This window comes from Capra hircus, chromosome 13 (assembly GCF_001704415.2).
Source record: "Capra hircus breed San Clemente chromosome 13, ASM170441v1, whole genome shotgun sequence".
Lineage (NCBI taxonomy): Eukaryota > Metazoa > Chordata > Mammalia > Artiodactyla > Bovidae > Capra > Capra hircus.
The window spans coordinates 60,610,197-60,622,472 of NC_030820.1; the positions used below are offsets into that span (position 1 = coordinate 60,610,197).

The window sequence follows — 12,276 nt, forward strand, 5'->3', positions numbered from 1 at the left end:
TGCTTTGTTGTCACTGAGCATAGAGTATAATATTACAGCTGGAATGTTGACAGTGATACACTCCACCAATCTTACTCAGATTTCCCCAGTATCACTTGTACTTATTTTCATGTGTATTAAGTTCTATGTGATTTTATCACCTGCGTAGATTCACTGATTTACTACCAAAGTCAAGATATCAAACTGTTCTAACATCATGAGGATCCTTGTGTTCCTCTTTTAGAACTATACTCACCTCCCTCTTGCTACCTCTCCCCAGGTCTTTTTTTTTTTTAATTTATTTTTTATTGAAGGATACTTGTTTCGCAGAATTCTCCTGTTTTCTGTCAAATCTCAACATGAATCAGCCATAGGTATACATATATCCCCTCCCTGCTGAAACTCCCTCCTATCTCCCTCCCCATCCCACCCCTCTAGGTTGATACAGAGCCCCTGTTTGAGTTTCCTGAGCCATACAACAAATTCCCGTTGGCTATCTGTTTTACATATGGTAATATAAGTTTCCATGTTACTCTTTCCATACATCTCACCCTCTCCTCTCTCCCCATGTCCATAAGTCTGTTCTCTATGTTTGTTTCTCTGTTGTTGCCCTGTAAATAAATTCTTCATTACCATTTTTCTAGATTCTGTATATATGTTTTAGAATACGGTATTTATCTTTCTGACTCATTTCACTCTGTATAATAGATTCTAAGTTCATCCACCTCATTAGAATTGACTCAAATGTGTTCATTTTTATGGCTGAGTGTTATTCCTTTGTGTATATGTTCCACAACTTCTTTATCTATTCATCTGTCAATGGACATCTACGTTGATTCCACGTTCTAGCTGTTGTAAATAGTGCTGCAGTGAACAAAGGGATACATGCGTCTCTTTCAATTTTGATTTCCTCAGGAGTGGGATAGCTGGGTTATATGGTGGTTTTATTTCTAGTTTTTTTAAGAAATCTCCATACTGTCTTCCATAGTGGCTGTATCAATTTCCATTCCCACCAACAGTGCAAGAGTGTTCCGTTTTCTCCACACCCTCTCCAGCATTTATTGTTTGAGGACTTTTTGATGAGGGCCATTCTGACTGGTGTGAGGCGATATCTCATTGTAGTTTTGATTTGCATTTCTCAAATAATGAATGAAAATGGGCATCTTTTCATGTGTTTGTTAGCCATTTGTATATCTTCTTTGGAGAAATGTCTATTTAGGTCTTTTCTGCACTTTTTGATTGGGTGGTTTGCTTTTCTGTTATTGAGTTATATGAACTGCTTGATATTTTGGAAGTTAATCCTTTGTCAGTTGTTTCATTTGCTATTATTTTCTTCCATTTCACCTTGCTTATAGTTTCCTTTGCTGTGCAAAAGCTTTTAAGTTTAATCAGGTCCCTCTTGTTTACTTTTGTTTTTATTTCCATTACCCTAGGAGGTGGGTCATAGAGGATCTTGCTTTGTTTTATGTCATCAAGTGTTTTGCCTATGTTTTCCTCTCAGAGTTTTATAGTTTCTGGTCTTACATTTAGGTCTTTAATCCATTTTGAGTTTATCTTTGTGTATGGTGTTAGGTGCTCTGATATTCCCATCTCTTTCAGAATTTTCCAGAGTTTATTGTGATCCACACAGTCAAAGGCTTTGGCATAGTCAATAAAGCAGAAATAGATGTTTTTCTGGAACTCTCTTGCGTTTTTGATGATCCAGCGGATGTTGGCAATTTCATCTCTGGTTCCTCTGCCTTTTCTAAAACCAGCTTGAATATCTGGAAGTTCACTGTTCACTTATTGCTGAAGCCTGGCTTGGAGAATTTTGAGCATTACTTTACTAGCATGTGAGATGAGTGCAATTTTGCAGTAGTTTGAGCATTCTTTGGGACTGGAATGAAAACTGACCTTTTCCAGTCCTGTGGCCACTGCTGAGTTTTCCAAATGTGCTGGCATATTGAGTGCAGCACTTTCACAGCATCATCTTTCAGGATTTGAAATAGCTCCAGTGGAATTCCATCACCTCCACTAGTTTTGTTCGTAGTGATGTTTGCTAAGGCCCACTTAACTTCACATTCCAGGATGTCTGGCTCTAGGTGAGTGATCACACCATCGCGATTATCTTGGTCTTGAAGATCTTTTTTGTACAGTTCTTCTGTATATTCTTGCCACCTCTTCTTAATATCTTCTGCTTCTGTTAGGTCCATACCATTTCTGTCCTTTATTGAGCCCACCTTTGCATGAAATGTTCCCTTGGTATCTCTAATTTTCTTGAAGAGATCTCTAGTCTTTGCCATTCTGTTGTTTTCCTCTATTTCTTTGCATTGATTGCTGAGGAAGGCTTTCTTATCTCTTCTTGCTATTCTTTGGACCTCTGCATTCAGATGCTTATATCTTTCCTTTTCTCCTTTGCTTTTTGCTTCTCTTCTTTTCACAACTATTTGTTAGGCCTCCTCACTTCATGGGAAATAGATGGGGAAACAGTGGAAACAGTGTTAGACTTTATTTTTGGGGGCTCCAAAATCACTGCAGATGGTGACTGCAGCCATGAAATTAAAAGATGCTTACTCCTTGGAAGAAAAGTTATGACCAACCTAGATAGCATATTCAAAAGCAGAGACATTGCCAACAAAGGTCCGTCTAGTCAAGGGTATGGTTTTTCCTGTGGTCATGTATGGATGTGAGAGTTGGACTGTAAAGAAAGCTGAGTGCCGAAGAATTGATGCTTTTGAACTGTGGTGTTGGAGAAGACTCTTGAGAGTCCCTTGGACTGCAAGGAGATCCAACCAGTCCATTCTGAAGGAGATCAACCCTGGGATTTCTTTGGAAGGAATGATGCTGAAGCTGAAACTCCAATACTTTGGCCACCTCATGTGAAGAGTTGACTCATTGGAAAAGACTGATGCTGGGAGGGATTGGGGGCAGGAGGAGAAGGAGATGACAGAGGATGAGATGGCTGAATGGCATCATTGACTCAATGGATGTGAGTCTGAGTGAACTCTGGGAGTTGGTGATGGACAGGGAGGCCTGGCGTGCTGCAATTCATGGGGTCACAAAGAGTCAGACATGACTGAGCGACTGAACTGAACTGATGGTGTTAGGAAGTGTTCTAATTTCTTTTTCTTACAAGTAGTTGTCCAATTTTCCCAACACCATTTATTGAAGAGGCTGTCTTTGCCCCATTGTATATTCTTGCCTCCTTTGTCAAAAATAAGGTATAAGGTACCCGTAAATGCATGGGTTTATTTCTAGGCTTTCTATCTTGTTTCACTAGTCTGTGTTTCTTTTCATACCATACTGTCTTGATGACTATAGCTTTGTAGTATAATCTGAAGTAAGGAAGGTTGATTCCTCCAACTCCATTCTTCTTTCTCAAGACTGCTTTGGTTATTAAAATTCAGGCTTCTAGGATTTATGGAACTAGCCCAAAGTCACAGTGAGTGTTAGTCACTCCATCTTGTCTGACTCTTTGGGACCCCATGAACTGTAGCCCCTTGGGATCATCTGTTCATGGAATTCTCTAGGCAAAAATACTGGAGTGGGTTGCCATTTTTAAATGGAGGGATTATGCTACTCAGAACCCAGTCTCCAAACAGAGATAGGATTCCCTGATACTGGGTCAGGTGATATGACACAAACTTTGACATCGTCAATGAATAAGGATGTGAGGGTTTTTTAAATTTTTTTTTTTTTATTGAAGGATAATTGCTTTACAGAAATTTGTTTTTTTTCTGTCAAACTTCACTGTGATTCAGTCATAGGTATACATATATCTTCTCCCTTTTGAACCTCCCTCCCATCTCCTTCCCCATCCTACCACTCTAGGTTGATACAGAGCCTCTGTTTGAGTTTCCTGAGCCATACAGCAAATTCCATTTGGCTATCTATTTTACATATTGTAATGTAAGTTTCCATGTTACTCTTTCCATACATCTCACCCTCTCCCCCCCTCTCCCCATGTCCAATAAGTCTGTTCTCTGTTTTTTTATTACTTTGGGATAGTATGTGAGACCAGTGATATGTCATGCTAGTTATTGCTGGGTCTTCTTCATTTTTTTCTTTCTCATTAAGAGAAATCAGTATGTGATGGGGGTAGAAATGAGTCCATTGCAGCTGTGCTTCATGCTTATAGTGCAGTGTCCAAATGTGATAGCATATACCATTCTCTTGGAAAAGGACTCTAATGAAATCCAGTGGGTCTGTTGGGTGTGTATAGGAGGAAGGGTGGATAAGAAAGCCTGCTGCCATACAGAAGGTCTTCTCCATGCCCTTGGTCCACAGAAACCCTGAGGAAATACCTGGGCTGTCTCTCTTTTTCCAAGGTTTTTTCTTGAAAACAGGAAAGGAAATATTAGTATAACAATACTTTTAAATATACTTTGAAAGAAAAAATGGATCCTACTGTTTTTTCAAAATCATCTTCAATTCAGTTGCTCAGTTGTGTCTGACTCTTTGCGACCCCATGGACTGTAGCACGCCAGGCCTCCCTGTCCATCACCAACTCCCGGAGTTTATTCAAACTCATGTCCACTGAGTCAAGTGATGCCATCCAACCATCTTATCCTCTGTCGTCCCCTTCTCCCCCCGCCTTCAGTCTTTCCCAGTATCAGGGTCTTTTCAAATGAGTCAGTTCTTTGCATCAGGTAGCCAAAGTATTGGAGTTTCAGCTTTAGCATCAGTCCTTCCAATGAATATTCAGGACTGATTTCCTTTAAGATGGACTGGTTGGATCTCCTTGCAGTCCAAGGGATTCTCAAGAGTCTTCTCCAACACCACAGTTCAAAAGCATCAGTTCTTTGGCACTCAGCTTTCTTTATAGTCCAACTCTAAAATCTATACATGGACTTTTCTTGGCCAAGTAATGTCTCTGCTTTTTAATATGCTGTTTAGGTTGGTCATAACTTTTCTTCCAAGGAGCGAGCATCTTAATTTCATGGCTGCAGTCACCATCTGCAGTGATTTTGGACCCCAGGAAAATAAAGTCTGTCACTGTTTCCGCTGTTTCCCCACCTATTTGCCATGAAGCGATGAAACCAGATGCCATGATCTTAGTTTTCTGAATGTTGAGCTTTAAGCCAACTTTTTCACTCTCCTCTTTCACTTTCATCAAGAGGCTTTTTAGTTCTTCGCTTTCTGCCATAAGGATGGTGTCATCTGCATATCAGGTTATTGATATTTCTCCCGGCAGTCTTGATTCCAGCTTGTGCTTCATCCAGCCTAGTGTTTCTCATGATGCACTCTGCGTATAAGTTAAATAAACAGGGTGACAATATATGGCCTTAATGTACTCCTTTCCCTGTATGGAACCAGTCTGTTCCATGTCCAGTTCTAACTGTTGCTTCCTGACCTGCAGATAGATTTCTCAGGAGGCAGGTCAGGTGGTCTGGTATTCCTATCTCTTTCCGAATTTTCCAGAGTTTGTTGTGGTCCACACAAGTTCTAATGTATTCCTTTATAATTTTCTTCCAGATAATCACATCTTTTTACACAGTTGCAGTCAGAGTATACATTCACAGTGGGGCTCAACACATTCCTAAAACATGTATCAGTAGGCTGTTGATTGAATACACTTTTCACTGCTTGTACTGGCTTTGGTTATGGCAAAACCTAAGATATAATTCCCTGAGAGAACCTAGCTCTATTCCATCCTCTTGCACCCCACACTGTCTTAGTTGAGGAAGAACCTCAACTCAATTAGACTACAAGATGTCCCTTGTAAGCCTTACCAATCTCACTGATTACAGTTTTCTTTCAAAGGAACATGATGTATTTAGGTAGTAGATAAGGCCAGTTTATGATTATATGGTCCTAAATTTGTATCAAGCAAAGATAAAGAGCTATTCACAATGCAGAGTCTGCACTTCTCCTTTTCTGTGATACTTTGTTCAGTGTTACCAGTGTTTTAGTGTTAGTTTTTGCAGTTGCTGTCTCTGTTATATAACCTGTACTTATTATTTTTTTTTAATCACTGAAGCTTTGCTGGTACTTGCCAAATGAGTTCGAAGTAGACCAGTAGGAGGCTTTAGGCCTCATTTTAAGTGTATGATACTCTTTTGTTTGCTTCCTTGCTGGTTGTTTAGATGATCATGATTTTACCTTTTCACAGATGAGAAGGCTAATTTGGAGAATAAGTTTCCTGGGAAGGATGGTACAGGAGGGCTTTTTCGGGGCAAAACACCTCTGAAGAAGGCTAATCTTCATCAAGATGTCACACCCTTGAGGCCAGGTAAGAAAGAACATCTTAGAAAAAAGCTCCTTGGCAGAATGGTGGAGCAGTATATTAGGAACCTGAGGGACCTGGGGAAATTACCTAAATGATGTATCCCTTTGTTTTTAATTGGTGGAATGGGCTAATTCATTTATTCATTTCATGGTGATTTGAAAACTAATGATGTGCTATGTTCTTTTCAGTTTTCAAACTTTGAGAAATTAAGCTAACATAGAATTTTATTGCCAGATATATAACTATTTTCTTTTTTGAGTAGATTTAATGTAATGTAACCCGAGTCTGGCTGGGAAACAAAACAGCAGGAGAGAAGAATGTACTGCTTGATAATTATGCAAGAATTCTTTGAGTCTTGTATCTGATTTAAAAGATGATTGACATTTAACTAATAGTTACTAAATATACAAAATACTGTCTGTTTGATTAGAATAAAAAGTATTCTTTTAAGAGGTCATAAATCCTCAAAAATGATTGTTTTGAAATAGTAGCTATATTTAGATGTAATTCACATGTCATACAATTCACCTGCTTAAAGTGTACCTTTCAGTCTTTTTTTCATATGCTCATGGAATAGTTGTGCAATCACCATCGTCAATTTAGAACATTTGAGAATTAATTTTATGGGTTAATCTGAAACTCGCGCCAATTGCAGCACTAACTAGAGGGCCATATTAGAAAGTCGCTGTATTTTCAGTGAACTTGTTTAGTTCAGAGTCTCAGTTGCTAGGCTGACTTTCAGACACAGGTGATATCTTACTGAATTTGGGGTCTGGACAAGTATCCATCTTTCTTGTGTAAGAGGTTATAACCATGTATACATATTTCACTTGAGGTGCTTAGAAGTGTGGAAGATTTTTCTGTTGCTTTGACGGTCTTTGTGCTCTTCTTGAGTTGAAAGAGGATGTGATGGTACCTAGTTTGTCTGGATCATTTTCAGTTTAAAATTATTTGTCAGCAGTGAGCCCCAGAGTAGGACGCCTCTGCTTGGCCCATCATGTATCAAAAACCACATACACTGCTTCCACTCATGCATACCCCTCAGCCACAGGGTTTTTGTTCTTTCTTAGTATACATTCTCACCTGTCTCATTAGTGCTATTCTACCCTTAGCCTAACTGAAAAATTCTTATTCATCATTCAGTTTCCAACTTAAATATCTTTTTTTCTCTAATTGATTCCCCTTATTTGTGTTCACAAAGCACTTTTCAGAGCGCTGGTTTTTTGGGTTTTTTTTTGGCCTCATAGCATGTAGGATCTTAGTTCTCCAACCAGGGATCACACCCACTCCCCCTTGCAGTGGGAGCACGGTCTTCACTATTGGACTCTCAGGGAAGTCCCCAGACCTCTATTTTAATTTCAGCTTTTATTGTGTTGCTAGTACAAATAATTATAAATTTTTCCATATTGATCTTTTATCCTACAACCTTCTAAAGTCACTTACTAGCTTTAGTACCTTTTTTGTAGATTTCATCAGGTTTCTACCTTAGTGATTATGTCATCTGCAAATAAGCCTTTTGTTTTTCTTGCACATTGCAGTGCCTAGAGCCTTTAATGTGACGTTGAATAGGAGAGGAGAAGTAGACATGCTTGTTTTATTCCTGATTTTAGGGGAAAGCATGCAGGCTTTCACCATTAAGTATAATGTTAACTATAGTCCTTTTTTTTTTTTTTTTCTGGAGGCCTCATTTCTTATTTTGATTTCAATCCTGATGTAGTTTTTTCATAGATGTCCTTTATCAGGCTGAGGAATTTCTCTTCCATTCCTATTTTGCTGATAATGTTTATAGTAATATATGCTAAATTTTCTTAGATGCTTTGTCTGCATATATTAGGATGTTTATATGATTTTTTTCCCTTTCTAAAATTTTTAGTTTTTAAATTGCTTAATTACACTTCTTTTCCAATTTTAAGCCAATCTTTCTTTTCTGGAATGAACCCCAGTTGGGCAGGATGGTATTTTTCTTTATATGTATATTTTAGGTTTAGTTTGTTACATTATTTTGTTTAAAATTTTCTTCATCTGTGTTCATGGGGAATAGTCTGTAGTTTTCCTTTCTTGTGATGCATTTGTTTGATTTTGATAGAGTAAATGTTGGCCTTACTATATAAATATTCCCTTTTCATATTTCTGGAAGAATTTGTGTAAAATTGATATTATAGAATTTACCATTGAAGCTATCTGGCTCTGCAGTTTTCTTTGCAGAGAGGTTTTTAACTAAAAATTCAATTTATTTAGCAGATATAGATTATCTGTTTCTTCTTGAATGAGCTTTGGTAGTTTGTCTTTCAAGTAATTTATCAATGTCATCTAAATTGTTTAATTTATAGGCAAAAAGTTGTCATAATGTTTCCTTATTATCCTTTTGATACTTACAAATTCTGTAGTGATATCACCTCTCTCATTCCTGATATTGGCAATTTATGTCATCTCTCTCTATTTTTCTAATCAGTGTGGCTAAAGATTTAGCACTGTTATTAATCTTCTCAAAGAACCAGCTTATCAGAGTTACCAACTCTCCAGTATTCTTGCCTGGAGAATCCCAATGGACAGAGGAGCCTGAGGAGCCTACAGTCCATAGGGTCGCAAAGAGTTGGACACGACTGAAGTGACTTAGCACATACACGTGTGCGTGGCTATTATAGTCTTGCTGATTTTTCTGTCAACTTGTTCCATCACTTAGGGAGAGGTTTTGAAATTTCAGACTATGATTGTGGATTGTTTATTTCTCCTTAAGTATCTGGTATGAATACAGATGATATTGATTATGGTATATGATACATTTTTGTTGAGAATTTTTGCATCTATGTTCATCAGTGACATTGACCTTTTTCTGTAATATCTTTGTCTGGTTTTGATAACAGGGTGATGCTGGCCTCATGGAATGAGTTTGGAAGAGTTCCTTTCTCTGCAGTTTTTTGAAATAGCTTGAGAAGGATAGGTGTTAACTCTTCTACATGTTTGGTAGAATTTACCTGTGAAGTCATTTGTTTCTGGACTTTTGTTTGTTGGGAGTTTTTTAAAATTAATGATTCAAATTCATTACTAGTAATTGGTTTCTTAATCTATTCTATTACTTCCTGATTCAGTCTTAGGAGATTGTACATTTCTAGGAATTTTTCCATTTCTTCTAGGTTGTCCATTTTATTGGCATATAGATGTTTGTAATAATCTCCTGTGATCTTTTGTATTTCTGTGGTGGTGCTGGCAGCTTCTCCTTTTTAATTTCTGACTTTATTGATTTGGCCTTTCTGTCTTTTTAATGAGTCTAGCTAAAATGTTTATCAGTTTTATCTTTTCAAAGGACCAGCCCTTAGTTTCATTGGTCTTTTCTATTTTTCTTTTAGTCATATTCCATTTATTTACTTCTTTCTGTTCTGATCTTTATGATTTTTTTTTTTCTTTCTACTAACTGGGTTTTGTTTGTTCTTTCTCTGGTTGATTTAGGTGTAAGTTTAGGTTGATTGTTGGAGATTTTCCTTGTTCCCTAAGGTAAGCTTGTATTGCTGTAAACTTCTGTCTTAGAACCACTTTTGCTCCATCCCATAGGTTTTGGACTGTTGTGTTTTTTCATTTGTCTCCAGGTATTTTTTTGATTTCTTTGATTTCTTCAGTGATCCATTGGTTGTTTAGTAGCATATCGGTTAACCTCCATGTGTTTTTGTGTTTTTGCAGTTTCTTTCTTGTGGTTGGCTGCTAGTGTCATAGTGTTGAGATGCTTAATATGGTTTCAGTTTTCTAAAATTTACCGAAGTTTGTATTGTGGCGTAGAATGTGATCTGTCCTGGAGAGTGTTCCCTGTGCAGTTGAAAATATGTATTTTGCTGCTTTTGGATGAAATGTTCTCTCTATATATATCTGGTCTACCGTGTCCTTTAAGGCCAGTGTTTCCTTACTGAGTTTTCTGTCTGGCTAATCTGTCCATTGAGATAAGTGGGGTGTTAAAGTTCCCTGTTGTTGTGTTACTGTCAGTTTCTCCCTTTATGATTGTTAATATTTGTTTTAGATGTTTAGGTGGTCCTATGTTGGGTGCATATATATTTACAATTGCTATATCTTCTTTTTGAATCGGTTCCTTGATCATATATAATATCCTTTGTCTTTGTAACAGTCTTTGTTTTAAAGTCCATTTGGTCTGATATAATTATTGCTACCCCTGCTTTCCTTTGATTCGTATTTGCATAGAATGCCTTTTATCATCCTCTCACTTCTCTTTGTGTGTGTCTTTAGATCTGAAGTCAGTCTCTTGTAGGCAGCATATATATGGGTCTTGTTTTGTATCCATTCAGCTACTTGGTGTCTTTTGATTGAAGCATTTAATCCATTTGCATTTAGACTAATTACTGATATATATCTACTTATTGCCATTTTAATTGTTTGGGTGTTGTTTTTATATATCTGTTTTTGTTGCTTTGTTCTCTTCCCTTATGGTCTGATGGCTATCTGTAGTGTCATATTTGTATTCCTTTCTCTTTTTTATGTGTCTGTATATCTATTATAGATTTTTTTTGGTTTGTGATTACCATGACCCTTATATATATGTATCTATATCTCCATGATTATTTTATGTTGCTGAACTCATAATTTCAAGTGAATCTTAACAGCCCTGAATTTGTACTCTCCTCCCCTTATGATTACTGTCTTTAATATATGCTTACTGAAAAGTCAGTGGATAGCCTTATGGGCAGGCTTCCCTGGTAGCTCAGCTAGTAAAGAATCCACACGTTCTCTCTATATATATCTGGTCTACTGTGTCCTTTAAGGCCAGTGTTTCCTTACTGAGTAAGGAGTCTCTCAATGCAGGAGACCCTGCTTTGATTCCTGGGTTGGGAACATCCCCTGGAGAAGGGGTAGGCCACCCACTCCAGTATTCTTCGGTTTCTCTGGTGGCTCAGATGGTAAAGAATCCTCCTGCAATGCAGGAGACCTGGGTTCAATCCCTGGGTTAGGAAGATCCCCTGGAAAAGGGAATGGTTACCATCTCTAGTATTCTTACCTAGAGAATTCCGTAGACAGAGAAACCTGGCAGGCTACAGTCCATGGGGTTGCAAAGAGCTGGACACACTGAGCAACTCACACTTTCACTTTCATGATTATTATAAATGCATATTTTATAGGCAGTATATAGTTCAGTTCAGTTCAGTTCAGATGCTCAATCGTTTCCGACTCTTTGCGACCCCATGAATCGCAGCACGCCAGGCCTCCCTGTCTATCACCAACTCCCAGAGTTCACTCAGACTCGCGTCCATTGAATCAGCGATGCCATCCAGCCATCTCGTCCTCTGTCGTCCCCTTTTCCTCCTGCCCCCAATCCCTCCCAGCATCAGAGTCTTTTCCAATGAGTCACCTCTTCACATGAGGTGACCAAAGTACTAGAGTTTCAGCCTTAGCATCATTCCTTCCAAAGAAATCCCAGGGTTGATCTCCTTCAGAATGGACTGGTTGGATCTCCTTGCAGTCCAAGGGACTCTCAAGAGTCTTCTCCAACACTACAGTTTAAAACCTTCAATTCTTCAGCACTCAGCCTTCTTCACAGTCCAATTCTCACATTCATACGTGACCACAGGAAAAACCATAGCCTTGACTAGATGGACCTTAGTCGGCAAAGTAATGTCTCTGCTTTTGAATATGCTATCTAGGTTGGTCATAACTTTTCCTCCAAGGAGTAAGCGTCTTTTAATTTCATGGCTGCAGTCACCATCTGCAGTGATTTTGGAGCCCCCCAAAATAAAGTCTGACCCTGTTTCCACTGTTTCCCCATCTATTTCCCATGAAGTGATGGGACCGGATGCCATGATCTTCGTTTTCTGAATGTTGAGCTTTAAGCCAACTTTTTCACTCTCTACTTTCACTTTCATCAAGATGCTTTTTAGTTCCTCTTTACTTTCTGCCATAAGGGTGGTGTCATCTGCATATCTGAGGTTATATATATATAGTTAGGTCTTTTTAAAAATTTAATCATCTGTGTCTTTTAATTGGGTAAGATACTCTATTGAAGCTTTGACATGGCATACTATTTTTTTTTCTGTATCTTTTTCTTCCCTCGAGAAAAAAAGTTCTTTAGGAAATGAGCTAAATAATTGTTCTCT

At 38.1% G+C, this 12,276-nt stretch overlaps 1 protein-coding gene across 6 annotated transcripts in view; it reads left to right on the forward strand.

The window, feature by feature from the left end:
• TPX2 (TPX2, microtubule nucleation factor) overlaps positions 1-12,276 on the forward strand; it is a 54,429-nt gene that overhangs the window by 13,375 nt on the left and 28,778 nt on the right. For all 6 annotated transcript variants that reach the window (XM_005688361.3, XM_005688360.3, XM_005688363.3 and 3 more), the window contains one exon: positions 6,071-6,190. In XM_005688361.3, the coding sequence (XP_005688418.2) occupies positions 6,071-6,190 (120 nt within the window). The remainder of the gene's footprint in view (positions 1-6,070; positions 6,191-12,276) is intronic.